This window comes from Nomascus leucogenys, chromosome 21 (genome assembly GCF_006542625.1).
Source record: "Nomascus leucogenys isolate Asia chromosome 21, Asia_NLE_v1, whole genome shotgun sequence".
In the NCBI taxonomy this organism is placed as follows: domain Eukaryota; kingdom Metazoa; phylum Chordata; class Mammalia; order Primates; family Hylobatidae; genus Nomascus; species Nomascus leucogenys.
The window spans coordinates 23563765-23591480 of NC_044401.1; the positions used below are offsets into that span (position 1 = coordinate 23563765).

At 36.4% G+C, this 27716-nt stretch overlaps 1 protein-coding gene across 5 annotated transcripts in view; it reads right to left on the bottom strand.

Moving 5' to 3' along the window:
* EPHA6 (EPH receptor A6) overlaps positions 1 to 27716 on the bottom strand; it is a 963391-nt gene that overhangs the window by 201773 nt on the left and 733902 nt on the right. For all 5 annotated transcript variants that reach the window (XM_030801993.1, XM_030801992.1, XM_030801995.1 and 2 more), the window contains one exon: positions 11250 to 11435. In XM_030801993.1, the coding sequence (XP_030657853.1) occupies positions 11250 to 11435 (186 nt within the window). The remainder of the gene's footprint in view (positions 1 to 11249; positions 11436 to 27716) is intronic.

Sequence of the window (27716 nt, forward strand, 5' to 3'; positions counted from 1 at the left end):
CCAAATCCAAAGGCTACATATTGCATAATTCCATTTATAGAACAATCTGAAATACAGCTCTTCTGTGGAGAAGAATTCTAATTGACAAATACAGAAGGCAAGAGAGAAATAGGAAAATCAACATTAGAATACAAAAGAAAATCATGGATGGATGACAAAATTAGTGCACAAAAGTTTGAGAAGAAATAGGATATTTGCAAAGCCTAAATTATCCCTCCCCGAAATATATATTTTTTACAAAAAGGGAAAGATAACTTTATAGTGTAGTAATCTAGAAGATACTCTCTTAACCAAGTGTTCCATGCTAACATCCTCATGAATAAAGCATGTAGGCATCATGTGCCCCCGATACAATGCACTGAGAACGGTGTATAATTTCTGTGATGTCTCTGCCAAAAATGCATAACCATAATCTAATCATTAGAAAACAAGACACACCCAAACTGAGGGACAGTCTACAAAATAACTGATTAGTGCACATGAAAGGTTTCAAGGTCATAAAAGACAAGGAAAGGTTAGAGAATTGTCACAGATTTGAAAATACTAATGAGACGTGATAACAAAATTCAGTGTGGGATCCTGGACTGGATCCTGGAGCAGTGAAAAGGACATTAGTGAAAAACCTGACAAAACCTGAATGAAAGTCTATAGTTTAGCATTAGGTTGATGCAAAACTCTTTGCCGTTTTAATGGCAAAGCCGTGATGACTTTTGCACCAACCTAATTAATACTACTGTACTAATATTTATTTATTGGTTTTGAAAATAATCTGATGGTTATGCAAAACACTAAAATTACAAGGGAGACTTAGTGAAGGTTATAAAGGAACTATAATATTTTTACAACTTTTTCTGTAAGACTGAAATTACACCAAAATGAAAATTTGAAAAATGGCAAGGTAACACATTCTGACAACAGCAGCAGCAACCACAACAAAACTAGCATTAAAATTTCATCATTGGATTAAATGAGGACCTTACCAGATTTTCATTTGTTAATTTCATGGATTTTTTTTAACTAGAAATTGCATTAAAAGGGGGTCTATTAAATTTTCAGTGATGAAGATTTTTACCAGTTTTTATCCAGCCCCACATAAGACCATTAGAAACTTGGTGAAGATTTCTCAGTGATGATTGATTGCCTTATCCTGCAGCCTGGCAGGCTGGTTCTTACTCTCCTGAATTCCTGGATGCAAATTCATGCCTGTAATATGGGTTTATCTACAGCCCTTCCCAATTTGGATTTATCACACTATCTAGCACAAATCATATCATGAATGATTTGGGAGAAATTTTTTATTCTTTGAAAGTCAACAAGATTTCATCCTTTAGATGGCTTTATTCAATTTTATTTAGCAGTATAAAAGGAAACATTATGTATGCATAAAAGTGCATTTATATTCTCTTTTCTTTTTGGCTCTTATAGTTTACAACGATACCTTCACACTGAGAAACTTGTTACTAGATTTTTTTACAGCTGTTACTACACAGTGCAGTCTACCCGACAATTAGCAGCATAGTTTAGGGGCAGGAGAAAACCACAGAACTAGAGAATAGGTCAGAGGTAATTCTAGGGAGGTGATTTGAATGAATGACCTTGAGAAAACCCAGATATTTAAACACTAGAAGGACAACCAATAAATTATTCCTGCATACAGAAAGAGTTTGTTCTTTTCTTATAAGAAGGGAAGTGTGCTCTGGAAGAGAGAAAATAAGCCGGCGATTCCAATTATCCCTAGTCCTGCTTGAACAGAGTATGATACACAGGGCCATCAGGCTATGTCGTCTTGTCACTGTTACAGTCACACTTAGTTCATTTTCTGTTTATCAATATGTGTACATTATAATTCCAAATGGCAAATAGTTCCCAGTAAATGTCCTGAGAATCCATCAAGCCTCTAGAAGTTGCACAAGAAAAATTTATTTTCTTGAACAACAACAAAAAGTATTAAGGTTGGTAGAAGAGAGAAAACACAGTAAATCACCATTCATTTTTTGAACAACAGGAAAAAGTACTAAGATTGGTAGAAGAACAGAGCAAGTACAGAAAATCACCATTTCTTCTCTTTCTGCTGCCTCCCAGTTTTCCCTTTTCCCTTGGATTTAATCTCTTCTCATCTTCATCCTATAACTCTTTCCCTAATTAATAACAGTGCTTTTGGGGGCAGCAGCTTCTGTCATGATCTCCAGGTTCCTGAATCCTCAGTGATGTCCTCAATCTTTCTACTATTTCCTGGTCAGCTTTCTTTCACATTCTTCACGGGAGTTACTTCAAACATTCACAAGCATCTCAGTCCTCAGTCCTGCTGTCCACCTCAGCAAATCATCTTGCTTCTCACATCATTGAAATAAAGGAAGACTGCTAACTCCAGTCTTAAAAGGAAGCTGAGTGTTATAGATACCACAATCCTTTTCATATCAGAGTTATTTACTTTTGTACCCATTTAGGATCAGCCTGGGACATTGCCTTCCAGCTCCTTGGAGATTTAGAAAAAGAAGAGAAATCTGGGAGAAATGAGGAGCAAGTTTGGAGACACCCCTGTCATTCATCATGAATGCAATCTAGGATTCGAGAAGAACGGTGAACAATGAAACCAGAGGAGGTAGACTCAGGGACCCGACCCAGGACGACAGGCACTTTGGCTTTCTTATTCACTACTGAACACCTAATGCTTAGAAAAGTGCCCAGAATGGCAGGTGTGGTGGCTCATGCCTGTAATCCTGGCACTTCGGGTGGCCAAGACAGGTGGGTCATTTGAGGTCAGGAGTTTGAGACCAGTCTGGCCAACACAGCGAAACCCCATCTCTACAAAAAATACAAAAAATAGCTGGGCATGGTGGTATGTGCCTGTAGTCCCAGCTACTCAGGAGGCTGCAGCAGGAGAATCGCTTGAACCAGGGAGGCAGAGGTTGCAGTGAGCCCAGATCTTGCCACTGCACTCAAGCCTAGGCAACAGAGGGAGGCTGTGTCTCAAAAAAGAAAGAAAGAAGGAAGGAAGGAAGGAAGGAAGGAAGGAAGGAAGGAAGGAGAAAGAAAGAAAGAGAAAGAAAAAAAGAAAAGAAAGAAAGAAAGAAAGAAAAGAAAGAAAGAAAGAAAGAAAGTGTTCAGTATGTAGTAGCTAGGCAGTTCATAAATATTACTTAGATGAATGATTAACTGAAAAATGCTGAACATTTGGAATTTAAGTAAGGAATCAACACAATCTAATTTGCATTTTAACAACTTTGAATCTGATTGCAGTGTGCACATATCTCACTCGAAATCCATTGCCATCTGGCTTCCACTCCCATGATATGCTTCATGAGCTGTGCCCTCTGACCTATCCAATGGACACTTCTCAAACCATCTAAGTTGGTTTCTCAGCTCATTTTATTCTATTGACCTCTCTATCACTCTTAGAAACCTGTCCTTTGCTTTTCAGGTTGCTCCTCTGTCTTTTTCATACACTTCTCTTCCTCAGTCGGCCTCTTAATGCTAGTTCTCCTCAATCTTCTGGGTAATTTCATCCTCCCTATGATTTCAACTACCAACCATCAGCCATCTATCGAGTTCTCCTTATTTTGAACCTGCAGCCCACTCAGGCTCCAGGGACATTCTGGAAGTCTTTAACTAAATGTCCCAGACACCTAAAACTTAGCATGTCCAAATAAGAATTCATTATTTTCCCTCTAGATCTGTTATTTCTCCAGAATTCCCTCTCCATCTTTTTACTTATGGAAACCATTCACTTGGTAGTCATTTGAAACTGTCCCATCGTCCTCATTCCCCCTATACAATCAAGCAGTCACTAAAGTGTCTTAATTTCACCTAGGAAACAGATCTAGAATCTATCCCTTTCTTTTTCTCTTGACTTCTTTACTCTATTTTCTCCTTATTTTTTACTTGGATTACTACACTAGCCTCCTTATATTTTGTCTGCCCCTAGTTTCTCCTTTCACTATGTAATCCACACTATTATTACTTTGCTTATTAGGTGCTCCTCTAACATGCCAAATTCTTTCTTAAACCAAAAGTATGGAACTAGTGGTTCCCTCTCTCTAGAATACTCTTCTATCACACCTAGGCATGGTTTGCTCCCTCCCTGCATTCAGGTTTTTGCTCTTTACCTAAAGTTACATTTAAATATTTAGATTTCTTTTTGTCCCCTCTAGCAGTTAGTTCTGTCTTTTTTCATTACTGTATTAACAGTGACTAGAGGCCAGGTGCTGTGGCTCATGCCTGTAATCCCAGCACTTTGGGAGGCCGAGGTGGGCGGATCACTTGAGGTTGGGAGTTCGAGACTAGCCTGGCCAACATGGTGAAACCCCGTCTCTACTAAAAATACAAAAATTAGCTGGACTTGGTGGGGTACACCTGTGATCCCAGCTACTTGGGAGGTTGAGGCAGGATCATCGCTGGAACCTGGGAGGTGGAGGTTGCAGGGAGTCAAGATCATGCCACTGCACTCCAACCTGGGTGACAGAGTGAAACTCTATCTCAGACAAACAAACAAACAAAAGGTGACTAGAAAAATGGACACTAAATAAATATTTGCTAAATGAATAAATTTAAAAATTATTGATATTAGCTCTTTGTCAGATGAATAGGTTGCAAAAATGTTCTCCCATTCTGTAGGTTGCCTGTTCACTCTGATGGTAGTTTCTTTTGCTGTGCAGAAGCTCTTTAGTTTAATTAGATCCCATTTGCCAATTTTGGCTTTTGTTGACATTGCTTTTGGTGTTTTAGACATGAAGTCCTTGACCACGCCTATGTCCTGAATGGTATTGCCTAGGTTTTCTTGTAGGATTTTAATGGTTTTAGGTCTAACATGTAAGTCTTTAATCCATCTTGAATTAATTTTTGTATAAGGTGTAAGGAAGGGATCCAGTTTCAGCTTTCTACATATGGCTAGCCAGTTTTCCCAGCACCATTTATTAAATAGGGAATCCTTTCCCCATTTCTGGTTTTTGTCAGGTTTGTCAAAGATCAGATAGTTGTAGATATGCAGCATCATTTCTGAGGGCTCTGTTCTGTTCCATTGATCTATATCTCTGTTGTGGTACCAGTACCATGCTGTTTTGGTTACTGTAGCCTTATAGTATAGTTTGAAGTCAGGTAGCATGATGCCTCCAGCTTTGTTCTTTTGGCTTAGGATTGACTTGGCGATGCAGGCTCTTTTTTGGTTCCATATGAACTTTAAAGTAGTTTTTTCCAATTCTGTGAAGAAAGTCATTGGTAGCTTGATGGGGATGGCATTGAATCTATAAATTACTTTGGGCAGTATGGCCATTTTCACGATATTGATTCTTCCAACCCATGAGCATGGAATGTTCTTCCATTTGTTTGTATCTTCTGACAAAGGGCTAATATCCAGAATCTACAATGAACTCAAACAAATTTACAAGAAAAAAACAAACAACCCCATCAAAAAGTGGGCAAAGGACATGAACAGACACTTCTCAAAAGAAGACATGTATGCAGCCAAAAAACACATGAAGAAATGCTCATCATCACTGGCCATCAGAGAAATGCAAATCAAAACCACAGTGAGATACCATCTCACACCAGTTAGAATGGCCATCATTAAAAAAGCAGGAAACAACAGGTGCTGGAGAGGATGTGGAGAAATAGGAACACTTTTACACTGTTGGTGGGACTGTAAACTAGTTCAACCATTGTGGAAGTCAGTGTGGTGATTCCTCAGGGATCTAGAACTAGAAATACCATTTGACCCAGCCATCCCATTACTGGGTATATACCCAAAGGACTATAAATCATGCTGCTATAAAGACACATGCACACGTATGTTTATTGCGGCACTATTCACAATAGCAAAGACTTGGAACCAACCCAAATGTCCAACAACGATAGACTGGATTAAGAAAATGTGGCACATATACACCATGGAATACTATGCAGCCATAAAAAATGATGAGTTCGTGTCCTTTGTAGGGACATGGATGAAACTGGAAAACATCATTCTCTGTAAACTATCGCAAGGACAAAAAACCAAACACCACATGTTCTCACTCATAGGTGGGAATTGAACAATGAGAACTCATGGACACAGGAAGGGGAATATCACATTCCGGGGACTGTTGTGGGGTGGGGGGAGGGGGGAGGAACAGCATTAGGAGATATACCTAATGCTAAATGACGAGTTAATGGGTGCAGGAAATCAACATGGCACATGGATACATATGTAACAAACCTGCACATTGTGCACATGTACCCTAAAACCTAAAGTATAATAAAAAAAAATTATTGAATAATTATAACCAAAACAGCACACGCCACACCACATTGGGAAATAATGACACACTTATTTGTTGCTCCCAGTGGACTGGCACCAACAAATGAGCTTCTCAAGAGCACTGAGCCTCCTTTTCTCTATCACTAGGTTTTAATCAGCAATAGGGCCTAATACCTGGTCATACTCACTAAATGTTTCTTGGGTTTGGGGGAAGAACAAAAACCAATAGACTCTTCACCTACCTTAACTAGGAGCTGAACCTCAGGGGTAAAAAAAATCTAATGTATATCAGTAAAATCAGACATACAGAATATTTTACCCCATACAATGTATATTATACATATCCCAACCTTGATTTTACTTACAGAAAAATTTTACCTAAAACTTTTCTACTTTACAAGTTATAAGTTGAAAACTTTATCGAAGGCACTGTTTTTTTCTTTGCTTGTTTCTTCCTGAACTTTTCTATTTTCTTATTGGGTCATCAATATGTAGCTGAAGTTATAATAAAGTTGGAGGTAGAGTGATAAGTTATCACCAGCACAAATTTTCCTCACCAACATCTCATGACTCTTCTTTTAAAAACAAAATGGAATCACAAAATATTAAAGGTAAATGTGACCTTTAATGTTTTCTAGTCTAATTTGCACTTTTCATTTTTTTGTGTTTGGTGGTGAAAATTAAGGCCCAAAGTGGTTATGGGACTGGCCCAAATATAACCAGGTAGAGCAGCAGATGTCATAGCTAATACAGTAATACAGTAGCAGAAATTTTGGGGAATGCCTATTACTTAACAAGCAGAACAAAATTCTGGAACCAGAGAAGCAGTTTTTGTGCAAGTACTAAAATGTATTTGGCTGGCTTGAATCTACTCTCTTACCCAGATCTCATGTGGACCCACCATGCCTCTCCAGAAGGAACCCACAATATTCTTGAGTATTAAAGGGGGTTTTGAGCAAGCGCAGCACTTTCTGTTATAACTTCAATACTGTCTCATTGAATATTTAGGGAGTATTTTTATGAAATGAAATTATGTTTGGGAATTTGTTTGCTACCCTGATTGGTTTCTATTGCTCTTTACTGGATTTAGGATTTATTTTAGATACAGTTGGCATATCTAAATTTAGTTGTTGCTTTCTAAGCTGGGAGGTAGGCACTTCATTTTTTCTTCTTTTGGTTCTTCCATCATCATAAATTCAAACTGCAGGGCCCAGTATTCTGAAGTGTGGTTACTGCACAGTATTTCTTCATCATTAAACCACAGTTCTTGCCTTTTTGTAGAACCATAGCTCTTTCTCTGTTGGTTATACAGTTAATGACACCGGTGTATATGTTATCTGTTACAAATTGCTATAATCTGTGCTATTAATGGCTACAAGTCTGTCCTCTAACTTAAGGCTTCTATTTGCTTCTTGGAGAAAAAGTATTTACTAAACATATGGTTATAGGTCAATTAATCTCTGTTTATATCACTTGTATCTTAACAGGTTAATGAAATTGTGATGCATATCAAACAAATAGGTTCAACTCTTATCAAACACATTTTTTTGGATAACACAGCTTTTAATCATTTAACTTTTAAGTTTAAAATAATGTCCAAATATGAAAGAGAGCCAAAGTGTTCCCAAGAACTTTATAACACTTGTCTCTCAGAGACAAATCCTATATGAGATTAAAAAAATGCATATTAAGAATTTGTAAAAGAATCTGATGAAGATTTTGATCTAGATTTTGAATTACTTTCAACTGAGAGTCTATGAATTTATTTCTCAGAATCCCAGGATACTCTATAAACATGCCCTTATAAGCCTATACTGCATCTTTATCTTCATCAGTATTATCTTTTATGCAATGGGTAGTCCTTTGGGAGCATTAATTGCTAGCTATCTCTTAGCTACTTAAGGGTAATCTTGGAATAATTACCATGAATTTATGGGAATGAGGCACTCATTTATTTATTGGCTTTCTTCTAACAGTCCCATAGCACTTGAGTCAAGATGATAACAATATAAACCTGCCCATTTATCTTTATGAGGATTATTCCCTTCTCCATCTCTACAACCCACCTTGGTAGCTCCACGCCACCCCATATGGGGCTCACTCTAACAAGTCAATGCTATAATGGCGATTGCCACTCAACAGTATACTGAATCTATGCTTTCTCAATCCATTTTCCTACAACAGATTTGAGATTTTTATTTTATTTCTTTTTTTTAAGAAATGGAACAGAAACCTTGACTTGTAGATCATATAAATGTGGCTAAGTAGAGGTCACTGGTCTCATTTCTAGAGGAGATTCTTAGAGTTGTAAAGCAATCACTATGTTGGATGCTTATGTGAAATAAACTATTTCAAACTGGCAGGCAAGTACCACAGAATATCTTATTAAACATATTTAGTTGATGTAGGATAAATGATTCCCACTATTTCACAGGGATATACATCTTTTTTTCCTTTTCATGTGTCTGTGCGTGTGTGTGTGTGTGTGTGTCTGTGATTGAGAAAGGATAGATGTGTAATTCACATATAAGAATATGTGAATAAAGCACATGGGAATATAGGAAAAAGGCATAATTTGATTTATTAAAGTAAGAAAATAAAGATATGACACTTTTTAAACCTTTTAATTTATTGTTGGATGCTCATTTCTACATGTTTCATGCATAAACACACATCAGAGGACTTCAGCATCATGCCTAGATTGTGATTTAAAATGCTCTGCAAAGGTTCATAACCCAACTTGAAAATTATCTTTTGCCTGCCAGAGATACATAATACAGAAGGAATAACTTGAAATGTTCATGTTAAATTAATAACAAGGAAGTCAGAAAATACGAAAGAAATAATTAACATCTACTTCTTCTCTCTGTCTCTCTGTTCCTCTCTTTTAGGTCATAATCTTTACCAGGTACTATGGCATAGCTGGCTCTTTCTAAATTTTATATTTTAGGGGCAATTAACATCACTCTAACCCAATATTTTTTTCCTATTTTGAAAGGCAGTATTATGTTATTTAATTCAGACTGTTATTTATTTAATGTTGTTCAATTCAAATAAGATAATTAAAGTATAAAACTCATTCAAAGGAATATAGCAAAAGCAAAAAAAAAAAAAAGGCTGGGTTTTAAAGTGAGACAGACTTCATTTTCAACACCAGTCATGCCACATACTGTAGGTTAAAGGTCCTTATGTGGGTTAGTTAACCTGCGTGGGCCTTCGTTTCTCATCCATAAAATGTAGATAATGATATCAATTAGGGTTGCTGTGAGAATGAAATGGTAATATATATGTATAAAGTGCTAGCACATATAGTCCCAACAAAGAATATCATTTAATGTAGTTTACAATGATGCACAAAGGGTGCTAAATGTATTAAACATTGACAAATTTAATTCTTACAACATTCCTGTCCCATTTTACAGATATGGAAGTAAAGGATAGAGATGTTAAATAATTTACCCATAGCTGCATAATTCTTAAGTGGCAGGAGCGGAAGTCAAACTGGGGTCCTTCTGTTTGGTTATCTATTGCTGTGCAACAAACCATCTGAAACTTAGTGGCTTAAAACAACAACCATTTAATCATCTTTTATGATTTATGGGTTGATGGGATGGAGGTGCATGGTTCCTTTCCTGTACAAGATGTCAACCACAGCTACAGCTATCTAATAGCAGTGGTGGTGGAGTTGTAACCTCTGAGATGGTTCACTCACAAGGCTGCATTCAGTGCTGACATTCTGCTTGGAGTTCAGATGTGGATATTGGCTGAATCACCTCAGTTCTCTTCTTTGCCGTTCTGCATGTGGCCTCATCTTATGGATTGCCTTCATTAGGCATAGAGACTTGTTCCAGGAAAGAGTGTTGCAAGAGGACAAGCTCCAACGTACAAACATGTAAGATGCCTTCACTTGCATCACACTTGCTAATGTCCCATTGGCCAAGGTTTGTTGCATAGAAAAGCCCAGAATCAATATGGGAAAAAACTATACAACGACATGAACACTGAAAGGCCCCATTAAGGCCACTAAAGTAATAGTCCACTGCAACATCTGTCATCAGAAGCATTCTTTTCTGTCTTCCAAACTTTCATAGCTTCCAGTAATCTATTCATTTTGGGTAGCATGTTGGACAATGCTTTGTGAGAAGGACTTAGGAGTTTCAGACACAGAGTCAATTGCATCTCTTTAGTAAGCTTTTATACTTTCCTGCTTCCAAATATGACATAAAGTTTCAATTTTATTTAAAAGATTTTAAAATAAATGTTATTTTTATGAAAGAAAAATGCCTCTCTCAAGGATTGAAGTTATTTTTAAAAGGCCAAATCTGTATTGGATTTTATATGTAATAATTTTTAGTGAATAATGAGAAATATTGTCATATTTTATGCCCTATCATTATTCAAATGAAAGCGAATATATAGCAATCTATTTCTTAGAGTATATTGCTAATTTTGGATTTTTGAAAACATTTCTTTTCAAAGGAATGAACTTTGTTCCATTATTTCTGTGAAAGAAGAATTTTTACTTGAGGAATTGTAAACTTTTTTCATTTTATATAAATTATAATAATTTACTTCTAATGTCATTTATATAGGTTCCATGCAGAATTTTTGTTTATAAGTTTTACTCCAGATAAAGCATTTTATATTTGTATATGACATTTATTTCTAAACAGAAATATTTTACCTTAATGACCCAAAACACTGAAAGTGTTTGTTCTGTTACTATTGACATTTCAAAAAACAAAACAAAACAAAAACACATAACCCTTTACTCTTGATTCATTACTTCAAGTTACGTTAGGAATGATTTGCAGGTAGTACCATGTCAAAGCTGTTTGGTGACCAATGCAAACTCTGATAATGTCACAGCCTAGGATCAAGACTCTGAGGGGGTGCTGATATCCGAACTAAGTTATTCCTTTAATATCTGTGGTATTATCATGAAGATTTTTCCTTTTCTTAAAAAAAAACTGAGATAGGTGTGTGAAAGAAATAATGAAGAAACTCAGTAACTTACTTTTTGTGACAACACCTTCTAGGCGAATGATGTTTGGATGGTCAAACTGGCCCATGATACTAGCTTCTCTTAGAAAATCTCTTCTTTGCCGATCCATGTGGCCACCTTTCAAAGTTTTAATGGCAACTGGGATCTCTCTTTTCCCTGGTGTCTTCAAACGTCCACTACAGACTTCTCCAAATTCACCTTAAAATATGAACAAAAGCAGTTATTTGATTAAACCAAACACTTACATTTCAGAAGAGTCAAACTGTCATACAGTGACATCCTTTTTTCACACAATGACTCTTAAGTATGTTATTTTCACACAAACATTTCTTTCTTAAAAAGTAAGTTTATAAGGATAATATGCTTGATCAGCAACACTTCTAATGAATAATGGAATACATTTCCATGTGCTATATCACAGGAAATACTATTGATAGATATCCCTGATCTGCTGAGAAATTATGACTAGCAGAATGGGTAATGCTAATGTAATTCTATAGAAATGCAATCACAGCATAACGTCTCCTGTTCCTGTTCTCAATGCTGATATATGGCCCAAATGTTTACTCTGTTCAGGGAATCCATCAGGCATGTGTAGTTAATTTGATCCCCTAGGTCATATGACTGGGCGTCATTGACAGTTAGAAATTAATGTTAGGGTCAATTGATGTATGAACGTATTGAAAAAACCCATACTGAACTCTACCATAGTAAGTGATTATACAGGCTAAATTACAAGCCACATGGATGGAAATGCAGATAAGGAAGATGAGATATGTTCCAGCATTGTCTCCATTGGGTAATTAAATAATAACCAAATATTTAGCAAGCATTTATTATATCTATATCCAGTGCTAGAATGTTGTGAGTTTCAAAGAAGTATAAGACTTGGTCTCTGTTCTCAGGTGCTTATAATCTGGTAGGAGAATTTAGATGAACATAAATTAAACACTTAAGAACTTAATAAATTCCCATAAATGCTATATTTGTTAAGTAAGAACAGTGGGGGCTGGAAGTCTTCCTGGAGGGGATGAAACTTATGCTAGACCTTGAGAGATGAGCAGGATTTAGGTATTTAGAGAAGCAGGGACATTCAAGACAGGGTGCATAAAAGGAGTAAGGGAAGTGAAGAAAAACATTCAAAGTTCCAGAAACAGTAGAGAGAATGACATGGACACAGGGCAGCAAGGAGACAGGAAGAATTATTGTGGATAAAAAGTAATGGGTTTTCTCAGTGCAATGCAATACATTCAACAAACTTTGAAATTCTAGACTTTTAATTTTTCTAGAGCTGATTACCTGCATTTCCTTAAGAACATGATGATTGATTCCCAATTTATTAATATATAAAGTGAGAATAATAAAATCTTTCATAATCCTATAACCTCTCATTCCCATAAGGATATTGGGAAGATCAAAAGTGACAATTTATATCAAAGTGCTTACAAACTGTAAAGTACTATTCATACAATGTTTTAAGTTATCAAAATCTTTGGAAGGATGAAAGAAATTAAAATTAAAATATCTTCAGTTGGTCTATTAGCACTTATGGCCAACTGTAAGACACAATATAAGTTTAAGCATAGAATATTGAATTAGATTTTGCAGTACAATAGATTTCAATTATCCTTTTCTTTTGACAATTTATCACAGTCAACTAAATGCTGACTATGCATGAATAAAAACTACCTTTTCGTGTAGGTACTAAGATTTTTTAGGCAAAATAAATAACAAGGCGGGAGGGGAACAAGGCATAACTTTGCTTCCAAAAAATTATGTGTACACATGTCCATTAGAAATAGAAATCAGTCTAACAAGATAATTTATTCTGTATATGTTAAACAAACAAGCAAAGAAGCAAGCAAACAAAAACCACTGAAAATTCAGTGCATATGATATTGGAGTTTTATAAATCTTGCATAAATTTGGCAACAAACACAAGAATAATCTTTTGTTTTTTTCTTAATGATGCTCTCAACCTGTTGGAGGATGAATTTCCTTACTTCACTGAAAACAAGAAGTTGTAGTTTTTCAGTTCTGCTTGTAATAATGCAACGATTTAGGTAATACCATGTCAAAGCTGTTTGGTGACCAATGCAAACTCTGATAATGTCACAGCCTAGAATCAAGACTCTGAGGGGTGATTATCAGAAGATGGTATCTGCACTAAGTTATTCCTTTAATGACTGTTGTATTATTATTACTAAGATTTTTCCTTTTCTTAAACAACTAAAGTAGGTTTGTGAAAGTAAAAGATTTTCTCTTATGCATAAAAGTGCCAATTGATAGGAACTTTCAACATATTTCTATTGAGACCCTGAACCTTAAGAGAAGTGGGTACATGTGTTTACACTAATGCCCAATACATCTAGGCCTATTAAGATACTTGAAATTCATTCTCACATCACTCTGGTTTGTTCTAATGAATATCCAGAACAAAACAAATATTTTTTCCTTATTTTTTTCCTTTACTTTGTCTTAATAAATCTGATAGTATGGATAAAAATTCAGCAATATTTTAAAAACCCTCACCCTCCATGAGCCCATAATCCATATGATTTTTTCTGTTCACATTTCATAGAAATTCAAATAAACTTCTGAATGTCACGAAAATAATGAGAACTCTGTTGGTATTTTACCAAGATAGACAAAGTGGTAATTTTATTTGGTTTTCTGTTGTCTGAAATTCATGTATCTTATTAACACCAGGCAGGTGTTTTCTTCATGTCCAGCTTTGCGTGATCAAGCTGTTCTCACACTTATTTCAGTGGTACTAAATACGGTTGCCTCAATTAAAGATCTGAGACTCTTAGTGTATTCTTTAGGCAAAGTCCAAAAAGCTCAGCAACAGAATATATTAAAACTGTTATCTACAGTAGGCTTGAATGAATCAGACATATCAGGCAGAAAGGAAAAAAATATTTTAAATTAAATGCATACTTTCAGATTTTGCTAAAAACTGATTATGTGACTGACATTGTAGGAAGAGGAGAGGCCCTGTATAGAACCGTAAGTGATAGGAATTATTCCTCAATAAGATCTGTGAACATTTACATATACTGGCTAGTACATAATTAACTCATCAACTATAGGAATACTGTATTAATTACCTTTTTTTTTTCTTTTCTGATACATAGTTGTAATCATCATTACAAAGATAGGTCTTACATAGTGTTATCCTGTGTCAGGTCTAAGAAATTACTATATATTGTATTCTCCCCAATAAACCTTTGAGGTAGGTACTAGTATTATCCCAATTTGTTGGTGAGAAAATTGAGGCATGTAAGCTAAGTAACATACCTAACAGGGATACAACTAGAAAGTGGTAGTGTTGTCATTTGAACCTAGGCTGTCTGGCTTCAGAGTCCATGCTTGTAACCACTACTCTCTGCTGTCTGAGCTGTTTATCATCATTAATATTTTCCTGTGTTGGTATATTCAATTCCCAGTTGCTAGCAATGCTGTCTTCAAACCAACTATTGTAATAGTGTTCAAATGCATGAACTGGACATGAAGATGGTTGGAATGATAAAACTCATATCCTAGGAATGCTTCCCTATTAAATGGAAATGCAGACCCTGCTCAAATATATGTTAGATGGTCTAGAAAAATCACTACAGTCTAGTTTCCAGAGAAAAAACAAAATTATATATAGGATAATTGATCTTCTGCCACTGACAGCACATTCACTAGCTAACAACCACATCTATCTCCCTGGATGTTGGTAAAACATTCCTGGACAAGCAATTTTGTTGTATGTTATACAGGGTCATATTAAAGCATCAATTAGTATTGGGATTTTCATATAAGGTCTGTATAATTGAACTAAATCTGTGAGGGAAGGATACAGGCAGTGAGGGACAATCTGTCTTGGAGGACCACTGCATCAGGATCACTTTGATGCTTTCCAAAAGTTTACTTCCCATGTTCTGAGATTCTGGTACTTCCTCTGTATCCAACCCCTAGAGAGCACTGAAGCAAAGATCCATGCTCTCGATGGTTTTTCTCACACCTCTTGGGTGTGATGAAATGTTTCATTGCTCATCTTTGCTGTTTCCCTCAGACAGGAGTGCTCTCCCACAGGTTGTCTCCCTTCCTCTCCTGTCTCTACTCTCCTCAGTTCTTTTCTATGTGTATGGCTCCTTATTAGTGATAAAAGCTGAGCTTTGATATCCCTCTTTCAGAAGACTTTCCTTGACCAACCCATCTAATTTAGTTTCCCAGCACCAACGGGCCCTTTTAACTGCAAAAAGAAAAACAAAATAGCAGCCTCTGAGATTTGGGAGTTGGCCCAGCTTTCAGAGCTATGCTATTTTATTCCCCCCTATTGGAAATAGTGTCAACTTCAGGCTACTTTGAGACCATGATAAAATGAGACAAAGTAGGGTCACTTAATAATTTTGTCTAAGTACAGACAAAGGCAAGGTCACTATGCCACCCCAAAATACCAGAAATCCTGTCTCTTGTCTAAAATGAGTGCAACTTTTAAGAAACCAATTATAGCTTTATTCTCATATCTTTCCTTCCCTTCCTATAGCTAAGATTCATTAATATACAATGGTGCAAGTCCTAAGATTAAGGCCCAATATTATTGGCTTCTGTGATAGCTGAGGGCATCTGAAAGGGGCATACATAGCCCTACAGGAAACATTCTTCCCTACTCTGCTCCTATAAATAAGGTTTCCTAGCCAAAGAACCTGCCTTATCAAATAGATCAGGTCAAGTTTTTCCTCATCACTGAAAAGTAAGTTTCAGTTCCATGCCAGCCTGTGGAGCTATTCAAACAAGCCAATCACATCCTCCTGAGTATCAACGAGTACCCTGCCCTCTTGGTATTACCAAACCTGCATCCCATACTCATGGTTGTTCACTTTTTTTCCCAAATGCAACCCCTATGTGGCTCAGCATGGTGTGTGGTATCTCCCTCCTCTGGGCTGAAAGTGTATGTGATTAATAAATATGCATCAATCTCATCTGTCCAATGTAGGGTCTCTGTGTTTGGCTGTCTCCATAGGTATCTCTTGAGGTATGAAATCCTTCCCTCACCAACAGGGTAAAGAGGAAGCAATTAAAACAGATATCTAGGGGATGAGCTAAGATGGCAGAATAGGTGGTCACCCAGTTGTATTACTCCACAAAAAAAATAATTCTGCACCCATTCATGATGAAAAATTTATTTGTGGGAGCCCTTGGATTGGGGTATGAGGTTGTGAAACCCCAGTGGAGCCCAACATCTAGGATTATTGTTTTGAGAGTACAGACCTGCACCTAGGTAGCAGACCCAGTAATTGTGGACCCAGCTTCAGACCCATAAATAACCCCATTTTCCAAAGGGTTTAGTTACAGCTCCGTTTGTCCTTGAGCCTGCTTCCAAAAGCATCTACCAAAGGGCTGGGAGGAATCATGCACATTAGTGCTTCACAGATAGACCCATCTGCTTCTTGCCATCAGTTTTATCCGTGAACCCAAAAGCTATCCTGTAATAGCTTTTGGCTCCAGCCCCCTTTAGCTGTAATTGTAGCCTAGTACTTCTCACACAGGGACCTAGAGAGAGACTCACTCATCTATACCACCAGGACAGGCTTGCAGCCTCTGTCCCACAGCAGATCATGAAGGGGCCCTATCTCAGCTCTAGCCCCTCTCTGCCATAGCCTGGGAGGAATCCCATCCATAATAAGAACTGCTGGTAGACTCATCCATCTGTGCCACTAAAGACTGTCAGCCTCCATCCCACAGCAGGTCCTGAAGGGGCCCTGAATCTTGGTTGTAGCCCTGCTTAGCTGCAGCCTGGGAATAATCCCAGTGGCACAGGATGACTAGCCCATCAGTGCTAATGGGCTTGACAACCTCCATCCCATAACAGATCCTGAAGGGACCCTTTCTAGGCACCAGCCCTTCTGTCACAGCCCTGAAGTTATTCCACCATGCAAGGAACTGCTAGAGATATATTTGGACAGTCTTGCTGGCCTTCATCCCATAGAAGACCATAACTGGGCCCTGAATCTCAGCTCTAGCCCCTCTCAGATGCAGTCTATGGGCAATCCTGAACACATAGGGATCTGTTGGGGTTCTCACCCCCCACTGCCACTGGGTCAGGCTTGCCAACATCAGTTCCACAGCAGATTTAAAAATAGCCCTGAAGATTGGTTTCAGTCCCTCCCAGCTGTGGTCTTGAAGCAATTCTGCCCGGCTGGAATCCCACCAGAAGACATGCCTGTCTGTTTCCCTGACAGGTTTTGCCAACCTCCGTTCCACAGTGGATCCTCAAATGGCACTGGATTTAGGTCCAGACCCCTTTTGTCTTCACACTGAGAGAAGCTTGGCCTGCTTGGGCACTCACAAGAAGACATGTCCCACAGTGCCCATTCAGGCTGAATCCCTCACCTCTGTCCCACTGTGGATCTTTAAATGGCCCTATAAATTGGCCCCCACCTTTTTGAACTGCAGTCTGAAAGCAGGCTTGCTCACCCAGAAAACCACTGTCTACATACCTATTTGTGACCCCAGAGATAGGGCTAATGATCTCAGCCTTGGTTGTATATCCTGAAACAATCTTATGCCTCAGTTTAATCCCATCTCAGCCACCAACTTGTATAGTACGGCCAGGACAGGTACTCATTTAGTTATCCAACGGGAGTCCTGCCAGAGACCCAGTGGAAGCCATATCCATCATTGCATGTGGAAAAAGACCTGCAATCTGTGAATCCTGAAGCAGACCTTCATCATCCCAGATCCAGACCCAAAGATCAAGGTCCTGGAGACAGTTCAGTCTGCCTAGAAACCAAATGGGACCCACACCAACTAGAGCCTCTGGTAACAACCCTGCCAACTGCAGGTTCCACTGTAGACCCAGTATCAAGCACAAGACCTGCATCCAGTGCCACTCAATCATGAGCCCACAGGTAATCTCATCAACCTTCAGACCTATTAGGAGAAAATTTTAATTTGTCAAATCTATTCTATAAAGAGTGAAAGAGGAGTTAGCTCCTTCAAATGCAGACAGAAATGCAAGCCTACATGAATAACAAAGAATGAAGCAAACATGACACCATCAAAATAACTAAGGATTTACTAACCAATCCCACCAAAAAAGAGACGTGCAAATGACTGGAAAAAGGATTCAAAATGTTCATCCTCAAGAAGCTCAAAGAAATTCAACAAATACAGACAGACAACTAAAAGAAATAAGGAAAACAATGCATGAATGAAATGAGAAGTTTGATAAAATATAGAAACCGTGGAAAAGAACCAAACGGAAATCTTAGTGCTGAAGGATACAATGGCAGAATTGAAAAACCCAATAGTCTGAATAGCTGATGCAATCATGCAAAAAAATTAGAAATTGTGAATTTGAAGAAAGATTATTTGAAATTAGCTAATTAGAGGAATTAAAAAAATATCAAAAAAGAGTGAAGAAAGTGTAGGGACATATGGGACACCATCAAATGTACAAATATAAAATTTATGAGAGTATCCAAAGGAGAAGAGAGACAAAGAGATAGAAAGCTTATTTAAAGAAATACTGTTTGAAAAAATCCCAAATCTTGGGAGGGATATGAACATACAGATTCAGGAACCTCAAAGGACCCCAAGAAAGATAAACTCAATAGAGATAAACTCAAAATTCTTGCTGCCTTAAATCTCATTTGTTTCTGATTTTAACATTATAATCAAATTAAAGCCAAAAACAAAGAAGCTTTATGGCAGCACGAGAGAAGAAACTTATCACATAAAAATGATATCCCATAGGACTATACATGACTTCTCAACAGAAACCTTGCAAGCCAGGAGGGAGTGGCATGACATATTGAAAGTGCTAAAAAATAAGTTAACAAAACATACTACACCCAGCAACACAGTCCTTCAGAAATGAAAAATGAGATCAAGACATTCTAAGACAAACAAAAGCTGAGGAAATCCATCATCATGGGACTGGCCTTACAAGAAATGCTTAGGGGAATTCTTTGAGTTGAAATAAAGGGAAAATAAGTAAAATATAAAAACACATGAAAGTATAAAGCTTACCAGTAAAGGTAAACATATACTCAAATTGAGAATATACTAAAACTGTAAAGGGGTTATGTAAATCACTCATTAGTATAATAGTTAAAAGACAAATGTATTTAAACAATTATAGCTATAAACAATGGGTTAGCATACACAATATAAGTCGATATGAAGTATTGCATCAATAGCATAAAATGTGTGAGGGAGGAGAAATATAAGCATAGAGTCTTTGTATGCAATTGTAATTAAGGTATTTTCAGCTTAAATTAGAATACTTTAACTATAAGATGTTTTGTGTAAGCCTCATGATAACTATAAGGAAAAACCTCTGGCAGATATACAAAATATGAAGAGAAAGGAATCAAAGCATATTACTACAAAAATACACAAATCACAAATAAAGACCATAAGATTGGAAGAAAGACACAAAATAACTACAAAAGTCAGTAAAAAATTAATAAAATGCCTATAGTAAGCCCATATCTATCCATAATAATCTTAAATGTAAAGAGATTATAGTCTACAGTTAAAAGAATATCTAGATTAAAAAACAAGATCCAACAATATTTTGCCTCCAAAAATCTTATTTTAGCTTTAGGGAGACACATAGACTAACAGCAAAGGTATGGAATAAGAGGCAGATGGTAACCAATAGCGCATGGGAGTGATTATGCTTGTATTAGGTTAGATCAATACAGAGTGAGAGTGATTATGCTTATATAATTGTTATATTAGAATGACCTCCTTTTAGTCAAAATTGGGAAAAAGAGAAAAAGCAGGTCATTATGTAATAACAAAAGGGTCAGTTCATTAAAAAGATAAGCATTTAGAATATACATGCATCTAACATTGGAGCACCTAAATACATAAAGCAAACATTAATAAATCTGAAGAGACAGACTATAATACAGTAATAGTATGGGACTTAAATACTGTACTTTCAATGATGGATAGTTCATTCAGACAAGAAATCAGTAGAGAAAGAATGGACTTCAACAACCCTTTACCCCAAATGGACCTAACAGGTATATACAGAACATTTCATCCAACAGCACCATTATACACATTTTTCTCAAGTGCACACAGAACATTCTACAGGATAGATAATAGGCCACAAAATAATTCTTAATAAATTTAAGAAGGCTGAAATCATATCAAGTATATTTTCTGACCATAATGGAATTAAACTAGAAATTAATAAAGGAGAAATTCTGGAAAATTCACAAATACATGGAGAATAAACATCACACTCCTGTACAACCAATGGATCAAGGAAGAAATTAAAAATGAAAGTTAAAAATATCCTCAGACAAATGAAAATGAAAATACAACATACTAAACTTATGGGATGCACCAAAGGCAGTTCTAAGAGGGAAGTTTACAGCAATAAATGCCTGCCTTACAAAAGAGAAAAGTTCTTAAGTAAGCAACTTAATGTTATCTCAAGAAACTGAAAAAGGAAGAACAAACGGAGCATGAAGTTAGCAGAAGGAAGGAAATAATACAGATCAGAATAGAAGTAAATAAAGTAGACATTAGAAAGAATAGAAAAGATCAACTAAATAAGTTTTCTTTTGAAAAGATAAGGAAAATTGACAAACCCTTTGCCAGACCAGACCAACTAAGAAAAAAAGAGATAAGACTCAAATAAATCACAAATGAAAGAGGAGATATTACAACAGATACCACAGAAACACAAAGGAACATAAGTGAATATTATGAACAACTTTACACTTATAAATTGGATAATTTAGAAGAAATAGATAAATTCCTAGAAACATGGAATCTACCAGGACAAAGTTAAGAAAAATAAAAGAAAATTTGAACAAACCAAGAATAAAACTGAATCAATACTAAAAAATCTCCCATCAAAGAAAAGCCTAGACTTTATTACTTCACAGCAGAATTTTATCTAACATGTAAATAAGAAATAAATACCAATCTTTTATAAATCTCCCTTTGAAGAAGAGAGAATACTTCTAAACTCATTTTACAAGGCCAGAATTGCCCTGATACTGAAGCCAGACAAGAACAATATAAAAAAACAAAACTACAAGCCCATATCCTTGATGAAGGTAGATGCAAAAACACTCAACAAAATACTAGCAAATCAGATTCAACAGCACACAAAAATAGTCAGTCACCATGGTCAAGTCAAATTTATCCCTGGGATGCAAAGATGGCTCAACTTACCAAAACCAATAAATGTGACACACCATATTAAGTGAATAAAGAAACAGAAATCATCATCATCTCAATAGATACAGAAAAAGCATTTGACAAAATTCAGCATCCTTTCCAATACAGAAACTTTTGGTCTTGGAGCAACAATTAACACTTCCCAGCTGGGCATGGTGGCTCATGCCTGTAATCCTAGCTAATTGAGAGGCTGAGGCAGGAGGATCACTTGAGGAAAGGATTTTGAGACCAGACTGAGCAACATAGTAAGACCATCTTAAAAACAAAAAATAACTGGGTGTAGTGGCAAAGGTAGTCTCAGCTACTCAGAAGGCTGAGGTGGGAGGGTCACTTGAGCCCAGGAGTTTGAGGCTGCAGTGGGCTATGATCATGTCACTGCACAGCAGACCAGGTAACAGAGCAAAACCTTGTCTTTTTTTTTTTTTTTTTTAAAAAAAAGGCTCCCCAGAAAACAGTTTGGTAGTCACTATCCTACACTTTCGCAGATCATATTGACCATTTCAGCTTTCAACTCCTTGTATCCAGGGGCATGAGACCCAAACTCATATCACCCAACCCTCTGAATTTGGGTGCACTGTCATGCCCCATGGGGGAACGTGAGTACAAGCCTACCCAACCTAATTCTGCCACCACAGGGCCAGAGCTTGCCATCTGGAAGCCTGAATATTGGTTTGCTATGTCTCCATCCAAATCTCATTTTGAATTGTAGTTCCCATAATCCCCATGTGTCATGGGAGGGACCCAGTGGGAGGTAATTGAATAATGGGGGTGGTTTCCCCCATGCTGTTCTCATGATAGTGAGTAAGTTCTCATGAGATCTGATAGTTTTACAAGAGGCTTCCCTTTTGGCTTGGTTCTCGTTATTCTCTGTCCTGCTGCCTTGCGAAGAAGGACATATTTACTTCCTCTTCCACCATAATTGTAAGTTTCCTGAGGCCTCCCTAGTCATGCTGAACTGTCAGTCAATTAAACCACTTTCCTTTATGAATTACCCAGTCTCAGGTATGTCTTTATTAGCAGCAAGATAATGAACGAATACAAGTGGCTTTTAAACAAGATGCATACATATAAATGTAAAGACACAAGAAACATGAAAAAGCAAAGAAATATGACACCTCCAAAGGAACACAATAATTCTCTAGCAACAAATTCCAACAAAAAAGAAATTTATAAAATCAGAGAAAAATAATGATATTAAAGAAGCTCAATGAGATACAATAGAACACAGATAAGTAATACAAAGAAATCAGAAAAACAATTCAGGATATGAAAAAGAAATTTACCAAAGAGATAGATATTATAAAAAAAGAAACAAGCAGAAATCCTGGAACTAAAAAAGTCATTGAATGAAATAAAAAGATACATTCAAAAGGTTCAAAAATGGACTAGATCAAGAAGAAGAATTTTAGAACTTGAATATAGGTCTTTTGACAAAAACCAGTCTGACAAAAACAAAGATAAAACAATAAAAAATAATAAACAAAGCCTGTGTGACACATGGGACACCATATAGTGACCAAATATTCAAATTTTCTATGTTCCAGAAGGTGAAGACAATACTGAAGGGAGAAAAAACTATGTAATGAAATAATAATCCCAAGTTTAGCAAGAGATTTAGACATCCAGACATGGGAGGGTTAGAGATCCCCAAATAGATGTAATGAAAAGGGTCTTCTCCAAGGCACATTATAGTCAAACTGTCAAAAGTCAAAGCAAAGAAGAAATTCTGAAAACAGCAAAAGAAAAGTGTCCAGTCACTTATAAGGGAAATCCCATCATAATAACAGCAGATTTCCAGCAGAAGCCTTACAGGCCTGAAGAGAGTAGGATGATATATTCAAAGTTCTGAAACATAAAACTAGCAGCCAAAGATGCCATACCTAGCAAAGTTATCCTTCATAAATGAAGATGAAATACATTGTTTTCTCAGAGAAAGAAAAGCAGAGGGAATTAATTACTATTACACGGGCCCTAGAAGCAATACTTAAGGAAGGTCTACACCTGGAAACAAAAGGATGATATCTACCATCAGAAAAACACATGAACGTATAAAACCCACTGACAGAAGAGAAAGGTCTCAATTATTACCACTATGGCTGGGTGCAGTGGCTCACGCCTGTAATCCCAGCACTTTGGGAGGCTGAGGCGGGTGAGTCACGAGGTCAGGAGATCGAGACCATCCTGGCTAACACGGTGAAACCCCATCTCTACTAAGAACACGCAACATTAGCCAGGCGTGGTGGCAGGTGCCTGTAGTCCCAGCTACTCGGGAGGCTGAGGCAGGAGAATGGCATGAACCTGGGAGGCAGAGCTTGCAGTAAGCCAAGATCATACCACTGCACTCCAGCCTGGGCAACAGAGCAAGACTCTGTCTCAAAAAAAAAAAAAAAAATGCATCCAAACTGGAAAAAAGGAAATCAAATTGTCTCTTTTTGCATATGATATAATCTTATATCCAAAAATACCCCAACCAAGATTTCATCAAAAACTCTTAGATCAGATAAATAAATTAATAAAATTACAGGATACAAAATCAACATATAAAAATCGGCAGTGTTTCTTACACCAATAATAAACTACCTGAAAAAAATCAACAAGGAAATGTAATTTCAAAAGCTAAAATGTATAAAATAAAATATGTAGGTATAAATTTAATCAAGGAGATAAAAGATCTCTATGAGGAAAATCATAAAACACTGACGAATGAAATTTAGGAAGACAAAAACAAATGAAAAGACATCCCATGCTCATGGATTGTAATGATTAATATTGTTAAAATGACTGTACTACCCAAAGCAATCTACAGATTCAATGCAATTACTATCAAAATGTCATTTGCCACAGAAATAGAAAAAACAGCTTTACAATTCGTGTGGAATTAAAGAAGAGCTCAAATAGCCAAAGCAATCCTGAGCAAAAGAATAAAGCTGAAGGCATCATGCTACCTGACTTCAAAAGACATAACACTATTTTACGCCAAACATTATAGTATTGCTATAAAAACAGACAGACCAATGGAACAGAATAGAGAATGCAGAAATACATACACATATTTATAGCTGACGGAGTTTTGACAGATGTGCCAAGAACATACATTGGGGAAAAGATACCCTCTTCAATAAACAAGGCTGTAAAAATTGGATATCCATATGCAGAAGAAAGAAATTGGACCCCTATCCCTCACCATATACAAAAGTCAACTCTAGAGATATTAAAGATTTAAATGCAGGACCCAAAGCTATAAAGCTAATAGAAGAAAACACAGGGAACACACTTCAGGATCCTGGTCTATGCAAAGTTTGTATGGCTTAGTACTTAAAAGTATAGGCATCAAAAAGAAAAGTAGACAAATGGTACTATTTAAAATAAAAAGCTCTGCACAGCAAAGGAAACAATCAACAGAGTGAAGAGAAAACCTGTTGAATGGGAGAAAATATCTGAAAATTATTTACTTGACATGGGACCTATAGCCAGAATATACGAGGAACTCAAACAACCCAAAAAAACAAAACAAAACAAACAAAACAACAAATAATTTCATTAAAAAGTGGGCAAAGCATATGCATAAACATTTTGCAAAGAAGACATACAAATGGCCAACAGCTGTCAAAAAAATTGCTCAATGTCACTAATTATCAGGAAAATGCAAATTAGAACCCCCAAAGAGATATCATCTTGCTTCTGTTAGAATGGTTTTTATTATAAATAGGAAAATAATAGGTGTTGGTGAGGATGCAGAAAAACGGTTACACTTATACACTGTTGATGGGAATATAAATTAGTATAGCCACTATGGAAAACAGTATGGAGGATCTCTCAAAAAGAAAAAAAAAAGGCAAACAAACAAAAGAACTACCACGTGATCCAGCAATCACACTACTCGATATTTATCCAAAGGAAAAAAAAAATCAATATGTCTAAAGATACCTGAATCGCCATGTTTATTGCAGCACTATTTACAATACACTTCTCAAAAGAAGACATAAAAATGGCAGCAGATATATGAATAAAAAATGCTCATTATAACTAATTATCAGGAAAATGCAATTTACAACCACAAGGAGATGTTACCTGATATAATGGCCATTGTCAAAAACACAATAGATAACAAATGTTCACGAGAGTGTGGAGAAAGGGAAAACCTTGTGCACTGTCGGCAGGAATGTACATGAATACAGCAATTATGGAAAATGATATGGAAGTTCCTCAAGACAAATAGAATTACTATATGATCCATCAATCCTACTTCCGGGTATACACCCAAAGAAATAGAAATCAATATGCTGATGAGCTATCTGCACTCCAATGTTCACTGTAGCATTATTCACAATAGCCAAGATATGGAAGCAACCTAGGTGTCTATTATTGGATGAATGGATCAATAAAACGTGGTATTTATAAACACATTGGAGTACTATTCTCCTTAAGAAAAAGGAAATTCTATTACTTGTGCAACAGGGATGGAATGGAGGACATTATGGAAAGTGAAATAAGCCAGAAACAGTAAGACAAATAGCACATGATCTCCGATGTGGAATGTAAAAATATTGAACTCATAGAAGAAGAGAGGAGAATGGTGGTTACCAGATTCAGTGTGGGGTGGGGGAGGGGGGTGGGGAAAGGGAAGATGCTGATCAAAGTATATAAAATTTCAGTTAGACAGTAGAAATAAGCTTTAATGATCTTATTGCCCAGAATGGTAATTGTAATAAATAATAATGATTGTATATTTTTAAATTGCTGAAAGAGTAGATTTTAAATGTTTTCACCATAAAAATAAGTATGTGAAGTAACAAATTTTTTAATTAGTTTGATTTAATTATTCTACAATATGCACATCTATTACAACATCACACTGCATCCCATTAATATATACAATTATTGTCAATTAAAAATAACATTTATGAAAAAGAAAAAAAACACCAGACATCTAATCATAGAATTGCCTTTGCTTTCTGATAGCATTCAATCTAGAGCAAACCCCTGCTTCCTTAGTCCCTCTCCCAAATCACCCATCAAAAGCCCAAATTCTATAACTGGTTCTTTCTAACACCCTCTTACTGACACACACTGTAGTTCTTCCTGGGGTGTATTTTCTTCTGCTTCAATAAGTGATAAACCCAATTTGTTCAACTGTAGTGTGTTCCTGGTGGACTCTGGCTTGAGAGTATTAATATACTTACTGCACAGCACTTTTTGGCTATTTGAAATTATCTTTGAATATCATTTTGAACTTGTCTATTTATTTATTAACTATCTTCACATTTCAACACTTCCCCCAATCCCATCATGTCTACTATAATCTAAGTCATGAAGACATGACTAACCATGAAGACCATCTAACCATGAAGGCATGGTTTGTTCTGCCTTGATTGTCTCTATTTTCTGTTGTTTCCACAGCACCTAGTACATAATAAACGTCTTTTTAATATTTGTTGCATGGATGAAATAAATGAATGAGGGGGGAAAACAACTCTAGACCCAAAGCTGGGATATTTTAGGATAGATGTAGATGTCAAGAAATTTTCCAATATGTTAACATTTTAAAAAATTGCATAGTATATTTGCATTCCTGTCTTCAGTTTCATCTTTTTTATTTAACTGCACAAAATTCATTTTCCTATTGTGTAAAGGCAACAGAAAAAACATCTTAAAATGTCATATAAAGGAGTTACAAAAGAAGAGACACAGAGAAAAAAACATACAACATTAGATTTTTAATTCAGTTCTAGACAGACATGTATTAGTCTCTTGAAGTCTTAAAGTAAATTCCATTATTATTAATGTTATCTGGATAGTCACCCATCCGACTGTATTCAGTGCTTGTCATTCAAGGATGAAATGCCAGTATTCTCATGATGAATTCTGTCTGATTTCTTCCTGATATATAGCATACCTTCTACATATGAAAATGAACATTTTAAAGAAAACTTACAAGTTTCAAACATCAGCTGAATTGATATTTTAATGCTTCTGATTCAACTTCACAGAAAGTTTCATTATGCAATATTTCTCAAGCTTAACAAGGCTGGTTAGTAGGAGGAGTAGACTAATGCATTTGTCAGGACACGATCTTAGAAGTTAGGGCTTCTATTTCTGGTGTCACCCCTAACTGTTTTGTGGCATTAGAGGAAGTTGCTTTACATTTTCTTTCATTAGTATCATTGTTAGTTGGTTAAATACCTACCACCTATCTACTTCTTGAGAGATAAAGATTAATGTGTAAATATTTGCAAAGCTATGTGAGTCTTAGAAAAGTTCCATGCAACCACT